Below are 20511 nucleotides of genomic sequence, written 5' to 3'. Positions count from 1 at the left end.
TTTGACATTGTTTGTGGCAGCTTAGGTAATATACTGGGATAATCTGAGCAGCCATGACATCGACCGTCCCTAAAGGACAACAAATTTTGTGATCTATATTTCTTTCATTCATTTTCTCTCTAAAGCAGCTAAATCGAGTCCTTGGGAGCCACTATGATGCAAACTTTAGATGAATATTTGCTCTACTGCACCTGAATAAAATGCATGACTTGTTACAGGTCTGCAGCAGAGCTAAATGACATGTTGATGATAGGATTTATCCATTTGACTCAGGGAATCATAGTGAATTTGAAGGATGAAGGTCTTGAGGACTGGACTTGGCACCTCTGCCAAAAGGATTGTTGGTTCTCTGGCTGTGTTTTCCTACCAAAAGTACCTCCAGGGTTCCAGTGCTTCTCAAATTCTGGCTCAATAATGTTTTCTATAATAAGAGAGACAGCTGAGTGACCCTTCATTTCAGCTCTGTAAATGTCTAATTTATGCTTGATCCAATATCTATTTTATTTTATTTTATTGCAATACAATATCTCAGTATTCCTGCAAATCCACACCCTTGAATCTGAGTCAGCAAAAGGAGTCCTTTCCTCTTGACCCGGAACGCTCCAGCTTGATACAGGCAGATCCAGAGTTTGTGGCAGATGAAACCTAGAAAACTGGTATTCCCCAAGCATGAGCAGCAGTTCAGTACTGGAACTATAGGACTGAGTCAGTCTTATCAGAAAGACCCCAGGATTCAACCCGCAACCCTCTTGCAAAGCTGCGATGCCGACCGATGCATCACTCTGCGGCTATTTGTCTGAACGTTTAGCTAAGTAACTGATGCTCTTTTGATTCTACTCTTTTACCTCTGTTGTTTGTCCAACAGTCAATTGATTATTGCGCAAAATTAAAAATAGGTTTTTTGGATCGTCTCCCTTTCAGTCGTCAGTTATTTATTTTTCCACAGCAAAAGGAAATCTTTAAAGAAGTCTCTTGACAAAGTTTGATAAGTGAGTCGATTGTTAGCCTCTGAAGTCGTTATTGCTACCAGTGTGAAAAGTCTTGACCAAATATCATATATACTTCGTAAATGTGGACGACGGGATATTTGACAAAATCCACTCGGACGTCTCGCGTATGTGGCGATGCGTAAACAATTAGGATTCTTCGTGCGCTTTGGGAACCCTGTCAGTTTCTCCTACTACCAAGTTTGGTGGTGGCTTCTGCTCATTTTCTCACACCTCTGTAACCTCGGAGTTGTGGGCCAATCCCATTAGTGAGTTCAGATCTCACCGCCACCACTTTCTAATGTTTTGCTTCTTGATCCAGAAGAGCTGCCCCGACTCTGCGTAATACATCACCTGAGGTCCCTGCTGCCAATGAAACCAGGTTAGACGTGTCACAGAGTGATGATGATTGGCTTTAAATCCAGTCATAGGCTCAGTAGAGTGGGTGTGTAAGGTGTACACGTGTTTTGGGTCATGGGGTGTTGTTTATTTCAGTAAACCCGTGAGACATTACATGACGGTTTCTGAGTCTAAGAAGAGACTCTGACGGCTTTTCAGAAAATATTCTGGCTATTTTTATGAAGCTTCTTAGCAAGCTTTGTATTCTATATCATTTGTCCCAGTTTCAGAAATGGGACATGATAAAGACAGTAAAACGTGGTGGTGGTACCGTGATGGTCTGAGGCATTTTCTTTATTCATGGAATCAAATGTTTTGCTCCCTGAGAAAATCCTGAAGAAGAATGTCTTTTCATCAGGTCAGGATCTTAAGAGCTGAAACAACTTGTGGCATGCAGCGGGACAATCTAAAGCAAACTGTTCAAAATCCAAGATAAAAGTTTGAGAGCTTTAGTCACAGTGTTAACTTTTAATCGTAAATCACCTCCTGGTAGTCGCAAACGCTGCCGTAACCCGTTATAAGGGTTACATGGCAATTGCTTTTTCACATTTAATTTACTCCAGGTATCTTTTCCCTGATTTGCAAAATTTGTTTGATCTGAAACATTTAACGCATGAAAACAAAATAAATATTTGAAGTTTTCCAGCTCAGTAATCAACTGATATAAATAAAGTGAATAAAACCTTCTTTCCGACACTCGCATACTTCATTAAAACCGTGAGCTGAACAAAATGTGCGATGCAGACGCTGTTGTGGTGTAGGCTTTTTTTTTTTTCTCTTTCTAACCCTGTTATAAACCCAACTGCATCCAGACTTGCATCTAAAGATTACTCAATGCAAAATGAGCTGTAAGAAGTCTGAGCTGCAATTAGAGAACATCTTACAAGCTCCTTTACAAGTTTTGTAAAGAAGCTGTCAGTGCAGCAAATAAAAATGTATGTAGGCTAATTGGTAGGATACAGGTAACTTTAGCGCAGCTAAATGTAGACGCTCTCCAGCGCAGCTGAGTCTCCCAGTCTGTGTTGTGTTTTTCTCTGCAGCCCTAAACTTGAGAATATCATAAACTGGGCTGCAATTCGAGACCTTCTTTCTATTTATTTTTTTCCTGCATAAGCGCACCTCATCATCAGCTCATTGGGGTTTTCATTACGGTCATTATTCCAGCTTTGTGAGCAACTGATGTAAATAATGTGGATAAGGCCGCGTTTTCTTTTTTTTTTATGCAGCCACATAAATTACAAAACTTTATGAGAACGATTTCACACTGAATCATCCTGAAGTTGTAAAATACACACACCTCTGAATCTTGCTAGTCAAAGCGTCGCCAATTACGAAGAAATTACCGTGAATCAACAATCCTGTTAGATAACACACAGAGTCTGAAACTTGTGCAAGCGGCCTCTAATAAAACCATTCTCACGTCACAATTTTATGCTCCCTCTGCGGTTACGTTTTAATTTCACTCCATTTACTACTTAAATATGTGGTCATTTTGCACATTTTTCTTCAGCCTCCAGCCAGCCGTGCTTTTGCATAATTACTCCTCAGAGCAACCAGACACCAGCAGCTTTAAGTGCAAAAGAGAAAAGGAAAAAAACAGCGGCTCGCTTTCACGTGTATAAAAATGGGCAGTGTGAATTTACGCTTAACACTAAAAGCTACATCTACTTGGGCTGCTGCATAACTATGATTCATAAAACATTTTTCATATTGAATATTGATGATATTTTGGAAGATGTAAAATCTTGAGTGTGCATCACTGTCTGTGAAATCAGGCGCTTGCTTTTGAAATGAATATTCTCACCAAAATCTTGGTAAGCATTTAAAATGAAGGCTACAGTTACTTCAGTGGATGAAGAGGTTTTGGTTGTACTGAGGGATATTCAAGGATCACACACCATACATAACACCATCCTGTTAGAGAAAAAGTGCATTCTTTGCTTTTTTCCCCCAGATATTAATCAAATCTATTGAAAGTAAAGAGACGCTCTTGTTTTTGCCCAGCAATCAGAGGAAACACTTCACTTCTTATGATGTCTGCAGGCTGATTTAGCGATAGATTTTACATGTAAAGTAATTTTTTGGTCTGAGTCCATGATGATATCGATGTTTGCTGCCTTTTATGGCCTTATTGTATCTCATTGAGTGCTGATTTTCTTTCATTTTCAGGATGATAAAAAACCATCTATTAAGCTGAAATAATCTGATATAATGGACACATTGAGTGACTATAATCTCGCCTGGTGATGGGTGTTTTAATACCACATATTCTGAGTTAAAAGGGAATAAATAGATTCTCAAAAAAGTGACCAAGTGTAAAGCCTTGCATCTTTATTCGCAGATTATGAAATTACACAATGACATGATGAAGAAAGTTAGTTTCTACTGATTCTTACTCAAGAATCTGATTAGTTTGTCCGGTTAACTTGAGCTGTAAAGATTGTGTGCATCTTTATACTCAAGATGCACAACCATAAGCTGAGTTATTTATGTGGATTTCTGCTTTGGTCGTGCATCAGATGATCACAAAAATGCATAAAACTGATTCAGAAATACAAATGGTTTTGTGGAAGACAAATTCCTTCCCACGGGAATGCAAAACTAAATTAGAATTACAAACATTTTCTGCATCTTTTTTTTAGAACTACATTAAGAGCCAACGTATTTCACTCTGATTTGCGCCCATAGTTCTCAGCATCAGCCTGTTTTTCTCGTTTGCCTAATACGTCAGCATTCTGGATACACTTGTGAGGATATTTTTTGCATTCCAGTAAGAAATGATACTAATCTGCCATGTTTTGACACATGAGAACCACAGCCAAGGTCACAATTTCCACTTGAAGAAACAATGGTCTCTGGGAATGCATTATGCGGTTTGTGAGAAGCCAGGTGTGTCCTCCCTTTATATCACAAGCAGCTTTCCAAAGACCCTGACAATGAAGTTGAAACCATAACTGAGCAGATAGCTGGAGCACAGCAGTAAAACTATTTGGATTGATTGCTGCAGTACCATGTGAGTACAGGTTAATGTCCTTGTTTGTATCTGCGAAAGAGTGCGCTCAACAATGTGTTGTCCCAAATAGATCTTAAGGAATAATGACAAAAGAAAAAAAAAAAGAGAAAACATTTTGTGAAAATGTGGTTTTGAGACTTCAGAGTTTGATTAAGTGTAATGTTTAACTAGAGGGGTGAATTAAACAAGAGAGCGTCAGAGCGTTCTGTTCTTCAGCGATAGTGTTTGGGATTGTGGTTTGGAAACAATTTTTAGAGAAACAGTTAAAACACTGGAAATGTCACTTGGATTTTTGGGATTATTTCTGCTTCATTAAACCTCATGCTTCAGGGAACAGACACTAAAATGTTGCTTTTTTGTGGGTAGCACATTAAACCAGGAAAAAGCATTAAACATTTAACTGTGCAGCCCTTTTTAAAATAATCTCTTTTACTATTATCTATCTCACAACAGCGCCTTGCATGAACATTCACACCCTTTGAACTGTTTCACATTTCGTAACGTCACAGCTAAAAAAAAAAACAACCTCTGCACATTTCCTTTGTGACAGAACAACATCCTGCCAGCCGTATGCAGTGGTGTCTCCACAAAATGTTCATTTTTCCAACCAGTTTTCTAGAGGCGGCCATGGGGGGGCGCCACTGGTCACGTGCTCCTTCTGTGAAACTTTCAGTTTTCGTCCACGATTCCTTTTTTTTCAGCTCGACTCATCTTCCCATAACATCTGACCATCTCCGCAGGTCATGCGAAAGAAAAGAATCCCCACACCATAATGCTGCCACTACCATGGTTCACAGTAGTGATTATGGGTTGTTGGTGATGTACTGTTAGTTTTCTACCCTCAATACCATGTTTTCTGAATTAACTTTACTGTAGAAAAAAGTTGTTTCTTTTAATAATTCACAATGTTGCCAATTTTAGACTTTTTTGATGTTCATGTATTAATCTTCCAATCTTTTAACAACACATAATTATCAATTGATATTTTCAAATTTTCCGTCAACTTTAAACATTTTTTAACTCAAAAACACGACGGGCTGCTGGATGAATGACAGCCCTAGCACACAACCTCCGGGCTTAGCAGGTTTTCTGGGGTAAACCCGTGTTAAAAGCTTGGGGTGTTGTTTTAAATCCAAATCTTTGTTTGTTAAACTTAGTTGACGGATGTTCTCTTCGTCAGCCTCCGAGGCTTTCGCTGAACAGCTGGGTTCATACTGAGCTTCAGCAGCACAGACGGAGACTGTGTTGAATAATTTGATATCCACTGAAAGAAACTGGCTGGACTGGGTTTTATTTAGTGGTAAAAAGGAGAAAAGGGGCTAATTTATACACACAGATACCGCATTGTCAGATTAGGAGTGCACGATATTATCGGGATGGTATTGGTATCGGCCGATATCAGCTGTAAAATTTAATATCAGACAAAATATCTCACCGATATAAAAAGTGACCATTAAAGTTGCACTGTTTGAGTGTTGTCATTGAGCAAATGTCATAAATAAATTTGACATTAAACATGAAGGTTTCAGCCTCCTTTTTAGCATTTGTCTTTGGTGCCATGCTAAATTGACAAGGATAATGCGCTATTTTAATTCCTCAGTAGCGAAAGCAAAATGTGTCAGTAAGTAGGCATAGCAAAAAAAATAATAAATCTGTTATCGGCCAAATGGGTTTTAGTATATTGGCATCTCAAATATCGACCAAAAAATCTAATATTCTGCATCTCTAGATTTATGTTGTCTTGAAAATCTTTTAAAATCATGTGTGACTTTATTTTAACTTCACAAGGATGTATCACTTTGTGCTGATCCTGAGAAAATACACTGAGGACTCTGGTTGCTAATCTCTAAACGAAAAAGTTCAAGGGGGACGGACACCTTTGCATGTATACTGTTATCATCTTCAGGGCTGTAGAACCAGCAGGTAAATGTGTCGATCTACTGGGCAGCGTGTTGTAAAAGCGTCATCTTTGCTCGGTGAGGCGGCAGCGCCGGCGGTCGGCGGCTCCGTTTGATCCTTCAGCTGAGCAGCACCGCGCTCGGCTCGCCAAGGCCGTCGTAAAACAACTAATCTGCACAGCGCTGCACAGCGCTGGTTCCCTCACGACCTCCACAGATGTGAATAATTGATCTGATCGCGTTACATTCTAAAGGTCACGACCTTCAAAGCAAAACAAACAGGTTTCTCTTCTTCTGTTCAACACCTTCATGTCAGGTAAAACACACACACACACACACACACACACACACACACACACAACACACACACACACACACACACACACACACACACACACACACACACACTGTGGAGCATGCATCATCACCATGGCCCATGAATTGCTCAGTCAGCTTCTTTTTTTTTTCTTATTCCTTTCAGAAATTGCACATTTCATCTCTTATTTGTTTGCGTGTGTATTTTTTTTAGTTGTTGCCTTAAAAAAGTTTGCTGTCCCAGAAAGAGGAGGAACGCCTGCAGCATGGCTCGTTCTAAGCTGTGCTTGCGCTTGTACTCTGCAGCCTACCTGAGCACATTTCGTCTGCAGTCACTATTTAAAGAGACTGAAATGCTATTAATATCTTTCTACTGTTTCCACCTTATTCTGCTTTTTTCCCCCTCCCTTCTCGTCCCCTGCTGACGACAGTTGCCCTCCTCGTTTTCACTCACTGCTTTTCCACTCCCCTCCATCCTTTGGGTAGAAAATGCTGTGGTTCTCGTACTTATTGCTCGTTCCTCAATTCAGCTGTTATGCAATTTGGAGAGCTGCAGGTAATTGTATACCCAAAAGTGCTGGGTTTGACATTGTTACTGATATATTCGAGATAGAGCCCCCTATAAATAAATATTATGTTCTACTAGATGTGTTTAAGTGCATATTTACATCTGTATGTGCGCTGGGACTCAGAAATGTATTCAAACATCAGTGAGTTTTGTTGGGATCGGATGAGTTAGACCAACACAAAACAATGGAGCACATTTTTGTAAAGTAGAAATGACAGTGACTCGTGGTTTTAAAATCGAAAATAACATTTATTTGCAATGAGAAATACTAGAAAGCATTTTAGCCTTTTCCTTCCCTTTAACATTTATTGACTACTTTGTGTATCACGTTAAATCACAGGTTGTAACTTGACCTGCAACGTAAAGTAAAAAATGTTTTCTGAGGTGCCACATGTTTTCTAGTGGATGTCCTTGTGGCAGACGTGTCCTCTGTGACTGAACTTTAAGGTTTCTTGTGTTTCCACTGGTTCAGATTGTGGGTCAGGACCTTTTCCACGCTTCTTCTTTCATTTTGAGATGTTGCTTCTTTCACCCTGGTGTCTGCGTGCCTCCGGTTTGTCCTCCTGCTCTGCCTTCATCGGTGCCCTCTCCTCTCCCTCCAGCTGCTGTTTTGCACGTAACTGATAGCCGTTTTAGCGAGGTGATTGAATCAAGGCTGCATTTTCTCACAATCCACGAGGTCTGCTTCTCTTTGCTGTACTTGCTGGCACGCAGCAGCGAGCGCTAACATACACAAACACGCACACACACAGTGTAATGCAGCTGCACACATTGTCATACATGTTTATTAGAGCTTTGGCTTGTCAGTATCCTGGGAGGCCGCGCAAAGTAACATGAGAGCTCAATTTTTGCTTGTATATGGTTACAGGAGAACAGCAGTAAGAGCACCTTGCCTCTTACTTGTGTCCGTTAAAAGCAGCCTGGTTGCCATGTTGGCTCCTGAACATGTTTTTGTTGTCTGCTTCTGAAGCCGTACGACGTCCCTCGGGAGTTTTACATCCCTGAATTCAAAGTGCGCACACTTTAAACATATGCGCAGCGGCTTGTGGAGCGTAACAGCATTCAGTTTGAGTTTCAGCGCAGAGTTATGTTGTTCTTTTTTCAACCCTTCTCTCTCTTACTTGTTTCCCTGGGTTTGCATTTTTTTGGGGTGGGGGGAATTCTCTATGGTGTCCATGAGACAAATTACTCCTGACTAAATTTTGCAAAAAAAAAAAAAAAATCAGACATTGTCTCTATAAAGCAGAACATGCATTATTCTCTTTTGGTAATTCTGGGGCAATTACTAATACAGACAGCCTGTCAGAAAACCACCTGAGTGGCTCAGGTTATTTCCTCCAAGGCATTTTGGCAATCCTCTATTTGTTCTGACATACTTTTATTAATATTGTGTTTATTAAATCTTTCCTTTTGTATTCCTTCCATGTTGGTTGTAGTAAATAAGGTCTTCTTTACTGGAGGGTCATTGGCCAGTTTTAAATGACTGGAAAGTGAATAATTTATGGAAAGAGGAAATTGGAAGTTGTTTTCCATCTTCCACTTCCTAAAAGACAAAAGTTTAACAATACTGAATAAATGCAGTTATTCATAACTTCACATGCTTTTGTCTTTGATTTCTCAAGCCAGTCCTGATTTTATTTTATTTTTTTGCCCATCACTCTTTTGACCAAATAACCGAATTTAAGCCCATTAGAAAATCCAAAATGATTTGTTTCAATACCTGTCAGACAAGTATTTTTTAGGAAATTCACAAACTATCTTTCATAATAAGCTTTCTTTATTAGAGCTGTGGATAATTATAAAAGAGTATCTTTTATGGAGGGTTCAGGTTTAAAACTTTCTCTTCAAATGCTCAGAATTATATAAAAAAGTGCAAACAATCATTTTGAATTTGAGTCTGGAGAAGACTAGAATTTTGTAACAACAAGCATTTAGGGACTAAGGACATAATTCATGAACATTTTTGCCAAAGGCTTTCTGGTTTAGCGCGTGCGTTTCTGGACTAATAAATCATTCTTTTAAATCTGTACACATGTGGAACATTTATGTGTGATACTGAAGCATGCATTTGTGCAACTTTAATAACTGGAACCAAAACTAGAGCAGTAAAAATCAGCATTTTTATTTGGGAACATTGCAGTTAATTATCAGCCATGGTGACGATGGAGAAAGTCGGGGGACGACGGCACCAAAGCCTAACTGCACAACTTTTCAACATCAACACTGTGAATTTAATTACTCATTTGATACGACATCATTTCACATTGCTGGTTCTGAGAAAAACAGGCTAAACTGCCTGCAGCGTTCACCTGGCACCGCCCTGGTACCACTGTCTCAAACTGGCGCCCTGCAATGTGTTCAAGTGAGACTCACTGGATTCTTTAGATATCAAAAATAAAAAACACTGAAAGACCAAAACCTTTTAGCGAGGCTCATCTTCTTGTCAAAGTTTGCTCTATTTGTTCTGACATACTTTTAAATGAATATCGATATTTTTATATATTTAGTGAGATGTTGTGGGTCTAGATAAAATCAAAGCCAGGCAGACTTCTCTCTGCTGTTCTGGTGGAACTGATCCTTTGGTCCTAATTGACGTTTCCTAGAAAGAGAGGGATTGATGGTGGACGGCTATCCTGGCTGGAGGATCGGAAATGTTCTCTCAGCAGAAATATGACTCCCCCTTCATATGCATCGCACATGGATTTAGTGTCTCATCTATCTCTTTTTCTTAGTGTTTATTTATTTATTTCTATACACTATCTTTGCTGACATAAAGCAGGATTGTGATGGGGTAAAGTTTAAAAGATGACACATTCCTGGACAGAAGTCCTAAACCATTGACATGAAGCCGTACCTGAATTTTTACCCCTACTTTCTGCTCCTTCTCAGCCTCGGATTCACAAGGCAAAAACTAATGATAAAGTTACCACAAAGTCCTCGCTTTTTGAAGTTAACATTAACTTTTCACTTAAGCAGCTGACGGAAAATCGGCTCTACATTTTGATGACATATTGACGCACAAGTCCTCCGTCGTGTGACTCATTCACTAAAGCAGTCTGCTTTCTGCTTTAGTGCATGAGCCTGCTGGGGTGATTTAGTGGATGCAGCCTTAAGAGAGACACCTTAAACTTAAGATGCTCACAATTCAGTTAAAGTAATTATATTGACAACAAATCACTAATACACCCATAAGGCTCATAATGTACTGAGCCCGTCCCGTTTGAAATTAGATGTAGGTGTTCTGTTACCCCACACACCGCAAACCGGATATATCAAGATGATTAGTTTGTGGACTGCACCTTTTTGTATTACTGTTTGTAAAGTCCTTCATTACCTTTTATTTTATTTTTGATGCATTTTGATGCCATAATCATTAGTATGTTTTATTTTTTTTGCTACGATAGCAGAACTTATTTGTCCAAAAATGGCACAGATATCTCCGTATTAGGTTCTTTAAATCTTTACGCCTTTATCAATGATGAAAAAGCCATCAGCCACACTCTTTCCCAGGCAAAGCATCCTGGGAAAAAGAAGCCATCTTTCTCGGTCCTCAGAGGCTCTGCTGGTGTGTCACTGAAGATGATTCTGCCTTTTCTAAAAATGTCTCCTGTCCTGTCTTTGCTGGCTTTACTGTTGCTTTACTGGTGGCTCTTCTGGCATCTTATTCACTGAGGAAGAGCCATGCAGGTTGTAAAAATTAAACTCTTTAATTTTAATGTGTAATCTTTCATTTAATATGTGTATATTCCCTGGAAACTTCAAATATGAAAAATGTTGGAACACCGATTCGTTTTAGGAACTCCGTCACTGCAGATTGAAACTTTTGCTAGAAAGAAAAATCAGGTGATTTCTTCATCTTTTTAACTCTGGGAATCCTTCGTCTATATTTTATAGACGAAGTGCTGCACTTTGTAAAGCAGGGGTCAATAAAAGAACCCATTTGAGATGCTGCCCTACCTAATCTCCTCGTTGTGGACGTGCATACGCTGCGCTTTGAGTTAATTGAGGGGAAAAACGTCAAACAGTTTAGTCAGCATATTACTCAGCTGATGAATGACCAAAATGCATTGTTTCCACAGCGTCATCAAAGTTGTTTCTTTTTTCTTCTTTTTTTTTTTCACTAACTATTCCGTGTTGCCACACCGGGAAAAGAAAACATGCGGTGGTGATTTGGGGTGTCTGTTTGTTTCCACGCTTGGTGTCCGGTCTCTTCCTCGCCGTCGAAGGTCCACTTTGTCTTTCTATTTGTGGCGTCTCTCCAGCTGCAAACTGCGGCTATGCAGCCAGACAACAGCACAAGAAGTTGCTTACTGGGGCCTCCTCTTCCTCCTCGTTGTTTGTGATGACAAAGTGGCGGCTCTGAGGAAGATGTGAGAAACAAAAGCAGAAACAAAACTGGATGTTTTTAACTCGCAGATATTTCACTTGAAGCCTCCAAGTTTTTCACTGCTAGATTCATCAGGATGGTGTGATTCCCTACAGAGACATAGTTGAGATCTATCCATTTAAAAAAGAGCAAGAATTGATTCTTTTACATTTTTAAAATATATTAGTTTTTTTTATTATTATTATTAGGTTTCTGATAAATAATTGACCTAAAACTTGAGAGAAGAAAAAGCAAACCTAAATTTATCAGAAATGACCCATTTATTAACATAAATAAATAAATAAATAAAAAACAATGACTTTCCTGTTCAAATAAAATGAAAAATTTAAAAGTCTGCACCATCAAATTTCTGTTTATTCTTTATCTTTACAGATATGAATTGAGTTTTCTGTCAGAGCATGTTTTTCTTTAAGATCTTTTCAAGTAAAATCACTTCCCTTATGAGCAGTTATGAGCCTTATGGGGGTATTTTTAGCTATATTTCATGTTATAATGTAATTCCCTCATCAAATACTGGAATGTTGCTTTGAGTCGTTCATGTGTGTTTGAGGAATCCTTGAATCTTTAGTTTGATCTCAACGATGTTGCCGTTTTAATTCTTAACAGAATGTCAAGTTTCTTCGCGCAAACCTAACATTACTTGTTCCTGAATATTTTTCCTCAACAGTCAAGTTTTGCTGAATGAAATAATCGCCAAGCTTCCTACATCTGAAAGAACTCTGGGAAAAATGAGTTGTTTATACCAGCGTGAGAGCAGCTGAAACACAAGGCACATTTATTCACTATTTATGTGGCTTTATTTCAGTGCAGCGCTGCAGCTGGAGTGGGACTGTAATTTTTGATCAAACTTAAGTTGTCGCCTTGCTTAAAAAACCTCCGACCATTTCTTCACACCAGTAACATTTTTTAAAGGTTCATTTTGAGATGCAACAGCAGTATGGCATAACTAAATGATACGTTAACTAAAATATTCTCAAAAGCCTTTTGGCCTGTTGTTCTAATTCAGTTTTCTGAATTCCTGCTTTTCTGTCATGATGACGAATATTATTAACTGTTCACTCTCTGATAGTGGCAAAATGTGATCTTTAATAGCAAATATATTAGTCATCAAGAAACTTTGTTGCAGTTTCAATAAATGTCACAATGTTTTGAATCTTTATCGTTCTCTATAACTACATTTTGTGTTTGTGTAAAGTTATGGATCAATCATTTCTTTAACTCATTCGTGTGATGTCCTGTGTTTTTTTTTGTGACACCTTTTCTAAGTACATAAACATATAGATTATTGGACAACTATAATCCTTGACAGTCCATTATTGCATGCCAATCTGGGATTCAATCATGACCACAGACACAGCAAATGCTTTTATCAAACTTTCTGGAAATGCAAAACAATGTCCAAGTTTCCATCTAAAGCCTAATGTCATTTAAGAGAACAAACTTGATCTTTTTATATCCACAGTTCGTGCACTCCAATGAAATATTTGGTAATCAGCCACTGACGCTTCTCAAAAGGTTTTGCTAATATCTGTTAGAATGCTAATATCTGTCTCTCTGTTTCTCTCTCTCTTTCTCTTTATTATTTTGGATAAAAATTGCACGACATTTAAGAGGTTTGACAGTGTGATATTTTTTATTGACACAAAATGTGCAGCCTGCATATTTTAGTAAGTGTTTTTCAGCTCATTTGACCCGAGAGCCCTACTGTATACATGTTCAGACGTGTAAGCTACGCCTGATTATAAATCAAAATGCTGCTTAAAAAAAAAAATCAATAACTTAATTCGCAAAATGTGTGTTTCAGTTTTCTGCTGGTGTTCAGCTGCTTGGTGTTGTCTGTGTTTTCGACCATTCCTGAGCACCAAAAGATGGCCAACCAAGGCCTCTTCATCCTGGTAAGACCTCCTCTTCATCTCTCCCACACATATGTGACACATAGCATGCGCTTTCAGAGTCTCCTGTATACATATATGTTTGTATATGTGTTATTTTTGATCATAGAAGTAGTTGTGTAAGCAATTGAGCGGATTCAGGTGATGTTGACTTTGCAGGAAATCAGACATGATGCTCTAATCCTAAAAGTTGCCCCTTAATCACCTCTCTTCCTCTGTGCTTTAGCTGCTTTAGAGAAAACTAATGGATGCCCACTTTTCCTTCCAAACCTGACTCATCCACCTCCTCCTTTCTCTTCTCCCGCCTTACTCATCATTATGTGTCTTTTAGCAGCAGTGCTCCCGACCTTCACATTGGTTTAGTTTACGCTGTCTGTCAATCTCCTGCCATTATCGGCCAACTGGCCGTCAGTGGACTTTACTTTCACTATCGCCATCATTTATTGACATTTTGGTCCTGAGGAGTCCAGAAATCTGCTCTATCAAGTGAAAACAAACAAGGCTGTGGCCGAGTTTGTTTTACTGTTTTATAAAACAATCTTGAAATTTTGCAATTCAATGTTTAAAGTGACAATGATGATACAACAGTGTTCTTCTATGAACTACTTACTCTGAAATTCAAGCAAAAATGTTGTGTTTATCTGCAGACAATGATAAATGGTCAAAATAACGAAAAAGATGCCGCAGTTCTGCAAATCACATTTTATGGGATGCATTAAATCAATGCATTCACAATTTTCCTACAAGAATCATGACATTCTAAAAGCCCATTCTGCTTTGACTGGTGATTTTCACTAGTAGCAGCCATGACCTCGTCTTCTGCACTTTTCTATTGTGATTGTTTTTCTGGCATTTATATTTATTTTATTGTTTTTTAAAAGCTGTGATATAATGAAGCTCTCTGGTTGGAAGGTTGGCCATCCAGTCCTCAGCTCTGCTTCATGTTCAAGTGTTCTTGGGTAAAATGCTGAACCTACAGTTGCCATAAATACTCTGACTCGTCTGCGATGTCAGAACAAAAAGCGTTGAGAATGCAAATATAGAAAAAGCTGTGTGAATTGGTCAATTTGTAACACATTGTGTATGCAAATACCTAGAAAAGGTTTGTGACGAATGGATCAAAATGCGGCGGATGTGCTTGTGTGTGATTTGCAGGAGTTTGTAATGATCGTGGTGTTTGGCTTGGAGTACTTCATCAGGATCTGGGCAGCGGGCTGTTGCTGCAGATACCGGGGATGGCAGGGACGCCTGAGATTTGCCAGGAAGCCCTTCTGTGTCATAGGTCAGAGTCTGTGTGTGAACCGTCAATCAAACCCAGCAGTTCTGTGTGTTCCTCTGGACAACCTTTTTGAAACATCATCTCGTAACCACCTTTTCCTATCTTTCTGTTGCCGTTTTGTTCGAATGCCTTTGCTGCAGATTTCATCGTGTTTATCGCATCGCTAGCGGTGATCGCCGCAGGGACGCAGGGCAACATCTTCGCCACGTCGGCCCTGCGCAGCATGCGTTTCCTGCAGATCCTGCGCATGGTTCGCATGGACCGACGGGGAGGCACCTGGAAACTACTGGGCTCCGTGGTTTACGCTCACAGCAAGGTGGAGATGACAAACTGCTGCACTTGTTCTGCCCAAAAAAACTGACTGCTCCAATTTAAATTTGAGGAATATGAAGTTTTATTCAAGCTTGCTTCTACTTGGGTGGCATGATGAGCGTTGTATGTGATGGTTACTGTTTGGATAAATAGGTTATTAACAGGTGATGTGAAAGGAAACATGCTAATGCTAATTAATTAACGCTTCCCGCCTTGAAACATGCATCTCACCTTGAAAGCTGTTCGCTTTGAGGGGCTTCTTTTGCTAACAGGAGTGATGCACATTCTCCAGTCAGCATTATGTGTAGTGAGCTACAATGATGATGATGAATTGATGTAAAAGCTCACCGAGCGCAGCAACGCAACTAAGTCAAAGTGCAAGCCAAATGCAATTATGAGGCAAAGCTTAGCCAATAATGACAGTAGTGATATGGTAACGACAGATGGGATCTGGATGCTGCTGCTGACGACTAATGTGATCGATGTCCATTCTCTGCCTGACAGGAGCTGATTACAGCCTGGTACATCGGTTTCCTGGTGCTCATCTTTGCCTCCTTCCTCGTCTACCTGGCTGAGAAGGACATCAACTCAGATTTTGGCACCTATGCAGACTCCCTCTGGTGGGGGACTGTGAGTACTGCACAAACCCCCGGCTGCACAGGCTCCTCATCGTTTGTCCAGCGAGTGGTGACAGCATATCTTTATGGTGGCGAAGCTTTCAGAAGCAATTTAAGCTTTTAAATGTCTCTTCTGAACTATAACAACTGAAGAAAAAAATAAATCTTCGCAGTTGATTAAAATGAAAAGTTAAGATCAACTGTAAATACAATAAAGTGATGAAAAATAATTAGCACGGTACTGGTTCATTTTTAGCCAATTCTTTATTTAATCCTGAATATTATAACCTTGTGATTATATTTATTTATTTCAAACAGGTTTTGAAAAACAAGAAATCAGTAGGACAAATAAAACATGTTCAGACACAACCAAGAAGAAAGTAATTTGTTTTCCAGTATACGTTTTTGTTTGAAAAGGAGTAGGAAGATAATGAGTTGGATTATTTATCGCGATTTAATGAGATATATTAATTGTGGACTCAATAATTATCAAATATTTGTAATTTAAACCATTTTATAATATTTATGTGCCTGTTCAAATGCTAATTTAGTTGCAAAAGTTCCTGCAAAATGGTATTATTACTATTATACAATGTAGCTTACTTTAGGATGTAGGATTGATTCTTCTTCTTAGTTGTTAAAGCCACATTTTCTTCCTTTTGAAGTACAATGTCTTGCAAAAGTAGCAACAGCCCTTGAGCTTTGTCACATTTTATCATGTTCCACCCACAAACCTTTGTGCGTATTTACTGGGATATTACGTGATAGGAGCTAAGTTAAGGCATCACTTGATATTATTTTGAGGAATCAGAGCAAAGGGAGCTGAATGCTTATTAGTTCTCCATTCACAATAATCAAAAAAAGCTGGATAAAGTTGAAGGGGAAATGCTCTATGTACTGGGTTGTGTTCTGCGTACAGTTTACATGTTGTGAGGATCACAGCTCGTCTTTGAGATCTGAATTTTTTCATGCATTCAGATAACTTTGACCACCATTGGGTACGGAGACAAGACGCCTCGTACGTGGCAGGGACGACTTCTGGCGGCTGGCTTTGCCCTCCTGGGCGTCTCCTTTTTCGCCCTGCCTGCTGTAAGTCCACCGTATTTGCAAACATCCTTATCTGTGACCTTTTTAATTTTTCTTATTTTGGCAAGAAACTAACTCAGCAGCTTTTTTTTGTATCTTTATCTTCAGGGGATCTTGGGTTCAGGCTTTGCCTTGAAGGTTCAAGAGCAGCACCGGCAGAAGCACTTTGAGAAGAGGAGGATGCCTGCTGCAAACCTCATACAGGTGAGAACATAACATCAGTGTAAGCTGACGTTAGGTTCTGCTCACACATTACCTGGGCAGTGTTGACTCTGACCTGTTTCTCCCTCTAGGCCGCATGGCGTCTCTACTCTACAGATGCCAAACACTCGTATCTAACAGCAACATGGTATTTCTACGACAGCATGTTGCCGTCGTTCAGGTAGGTGTTGCCACCGGGCCACCTGGTCTGCAGTGAGCTGAATCAACAAGAACCACAAACCGCTTCTTACTTAAAATACTGACAGCATCTCTCTAAAGGTGAATAAAAGTAATGAAAGATGCTGGAGCTGATCATTATTCAGATTATACAATTAATTCAGTGGGATAAAACAGCATTTTGCCACTCGAACGCTCTTCATTTTTAAACACAGAAATTTCACAACCATTATGTAGTTACACATAATAACATTTTTGTGCATTTTATGTTTTTTTTAGTTAATTTTACATTTGTGCTTTAATTTTTATTTTTACAATTTTTAAAAAAAATTCCCATCTCAAATTTTTTATTTCTTTTTTTTATATTCAGGGGAAAATAATTATTTTTGGACAACTTGTAATCTGAGTTATTACATCCAAGCCAGTTAAATGAGGAAATAATTCAATCGGGACTTAAAAAAAAAAAATTCTTTGAGATTTAACAAACGTGACCAAAAATGTACATTCATCAATTTTGTAAAAGAGATGCGTTTTAGCTCAGTTTGTCAAAATATATATGGACTGTTTTTACATGCATCCAAAGAAATAAACACAATTTAAAACATCACACAGATTTTTACTTTTATCAGTCAAAAACAGTAAAACTTCAAATTATTTTTTATAAATTTTAATTATCTAATGGATCTGCTGATATATGGTCGTTAAGTAATTTACTGATGATGCATCAAGCCATTTTATGAAGTTTATTGGAAGCAGGATATCCAGTTGCATTCCATAATAGCCGGAAAGTCTGCTTCATAACAGGAATAAATAAATAAAAATATGAACATGCAAACTTTACTTTGATTCATTTTTGGAGTCTATGTCTGTTAAAATAACCTCAGGATGTTTCTCAAACAATACTTCTAACTTTATCAATAATAAATTGATTCCTTTTGAATTTGCTTTTTGTTAGGTGCGTTGGATAATTATGGCCACTTGATTGACACTTTCTGTAGCTTTCGAAAATATATTGAGAATGATGTCTGCCTCCTAAGAATAAAATTGAAATACTTCAGAATATGTTCAAGATGTAAACATATTTCTGCCTCTTTGTGCCAGAAACTGAAGCAACATCTACGTAGAAGCACTTAAGTTTAAAGAAAATCAGCTAAATACTCAACGGCAATAAACTAAGTAAGACATGTTGGTTGCTGGATTCAAGCAGAAATGTCCTCCTGATGGACCAAAAGCGAAACTTATGAAAGGTTATAATCATGCAACATACACTATATTTGGTCTTATAGTCTCAAACTCCAGTAGTTGTGCAGTGTCTGACATCAGTGCGTCTTGCTTGGCATGTTGGCTCTAATAACACTTTTTGCTGTTTAAGGCTTTGCTGATGGATTTAGTCATTATGTTGTGTGTGGAGTAATGTTAGGTTAACTTTAGAAAGGCTGTTTCTGTCAATATGTTGAGGCTGCGTATCTTGCGTCATGGAATCTATCGGCTTAAACGATCTTCAGGCCTAAATGGTTTCAATAAGAAGCAGAAAAATATTCAGTCGTTAAATTTGTCATCTTAGTGACACGGTCAGTGGTTCAAATAATACCAGGAATAAAGTAAACCTTTGTTTCCATTGTTTCCTGAACACCAAACCAGAACAAAGGACGAAACACGTTGACGCAATCCAAGAGGAAACTGCAAACCGGGCATTGCTGTAGGATGTGTGGCTATTGCATTTTGTATGTCTTTCATAGAGCAAAGTTTTGTTAATACCAACATAGATCTAAGTATAAATCTAGAACAATACAGCTGCCTCTGACTGGTGCTACCACTTCCTGCCCAAGATAGCAAATTAAGTTGACTCTGCTGATGGTGGCAGCTCACAAATCACCCTTTGAGCTTGAGTCAAACAAACTAAAATATAATTGTTTTCGTATTTCAACATTATTCTTGATAGTCTGACTTTATTCTTTCCATAAGTAAAGGCAAAAAGGTAGTCTTTTTTTGTTCAAAGTGACCCTAATGCTTCTTTGTACTTTACATGCAAAGTCATTTTGATGTATTAATTTTACTAATTTTTGTTTATTTAAAAGGAGCATGAGAAACTTGCATCCAAACAGCAAAGGACATTTTTCTGACAGAATCTCCACATATAACCAATTTTCTTACAAGACAAACAAAAGTATTTAAGATTTTCTAATGTGGATGACGGGAGATAAATCGAGACATCACCAGGTAACACTACTGTATGCTTGATAGTTTATCTGACTAACCAGCTTGCAAAAGTCACCAAACCCACATGAAATTATCAAAATAAAAATGTTCTACTGCAAATGAACACATTCAACCGCAAGTGAAAGTAATTTAACCACTAAAGAAAGTTGTTCAGTCTTAAACAAGTGATCAAACTGCAGACTAAAAATCAATAAACATGTCATCATGCTGGAAACAAAAGTCATCTAATAGAAAACAGGAACAGTTAAAAACCCCGTCATCCTCATGTCAAAGTCATTCAACCGCAAATTAAAAACAACTAAACGCAAATCAAAGTCGCCCATCCACAAAAAAGAAAAGCATTTCTTGTCGGCTGGTTTAGTTTTATGATTTGGATCCTGAATTTATATCATTTCTATTATGTATCTCTTTTCTTTTAAATGTTCGGACCATTTAATTGGTCTTTTTGTGGCTCTCTATTGTTTGGTGTTTTCGTTATTTTGTTCATTTGTCATGTTTTGTTTGTTTTTGTTCATCTGTGCACGTGGGTGTCAGAGAACTGACGCTACTGTTCAGTCACCTCCAGCGACAACGTAACACCAAGAAGGTTCTGCAGAACTCCTACAACACGCTGCTGTCTGGGCTCCGGCCCTACAGCTCCCCCTATCTGTCGAGGGACAGGTAGGCACCTTTACCAGCGCCCCAGGGCGTCCAAACAGGAAGCCAGAAAACACAGCCACACACATTGATCATCAGACACAAGTTAAATCAGAACTGACTGACACATGGAGGTGTGGTTCCTCTAACCGTCCTTTACTAACCCGAGTTCTTACCGTTTTACCGTCGTCTCTGTCTGCAAAGTGCAAAGCTCATGCCCCAGCCATCTTTGCCATCTCTCGCCCCTCACTCATCAGTTTCCTCTTCCTCTCTTCTTTTCCTTTATGTCCATTCTGTCCTTTTCATGGCATCCATCCTCCATCTGTTCGTAGGAAGGCAGAAGTTCCATGCAGGTTTGTTCTTCACGCCACGAGCTTGTAAACTAAAGGTTATTGTTAGTCAAAGGATTACGATCGGAGTGAATTTAATATTAACTAGTGTAAACAAAGAGTTGGTTACTTAGTTGGTGATTTGCAGGCTGTATGCATGCACCGGATGAAAGAAGCATGTCAGGGTTCTTGGAGA

The 20511-nt window shown here is 38.8% G+C and overlaps 1 protein-coding gene across 2 annotated transcripts in view; it reads left to right on the top strand.

Annotated features, from left to right (window-relative positions):
* LOC129374982 (potassium voltage-gated channel subfamily KQT member 4) overlaps positions 1-20511 on the top strand; it is a 51581-nt gene that overhangs the window by 15845 nt on the left and 15225 nt on the right. Inside the window, exons 2-10 of one of the 2 annotated variants that reach the window (XM_055053712.1) lie at positions 13371-13461; positions 14614-14740; positions 14878-15053; positions 15554-15679; positions 16645-16755; positions 16861-16956; positions 17046-17134; positions 19885-20010; positions 20319-20339. In XM_055053712.1, the coding sequence (XP_054909687.1) occupies positions 13371-13461; positions 14614-14740; positions 14878-15053; positions 15554-15679; positions 16645-16755; positions 16861-16956; positions 17046-17134; positions 19885-20010; positions 20319-20339 (963 nt within the window). The remainder of the gene's footprint in view (positions 1-13370; positions 13462-14613; positions 14741-14877; positions 15054-15553; positions 15680-16644; positions 16756-16860; positions 16957-17045; positions 17135-19884; positions 20011-20318; positions 20340-20511) is intronic. The other variant, XM_055053713.1, reaches the window with a different exon arrangement.

Source organism: Poeciliopsis prolifica, unplaced genomic scaffold (assembly GCF_027474105.1).
Source record: "Poeciliopsis prolifica strain line A6 unplaced genomic scaffold, Auburn_PproV2 SCAFFOLD038, whole genome shotgun sequence".
Lineage (NCBI taxonomy): Eukaryota > Metazoa > Chordata > Actinopteri > Cyprinodontiformes > Poeciliidae > Poeciliopsis > Poeciliopsis prolifica.
The sequence above is the reverse complement of the archived record's forward strand: the minus strand, read 5'-3'. Positions and strand labels throughout refer to the sequence as shown.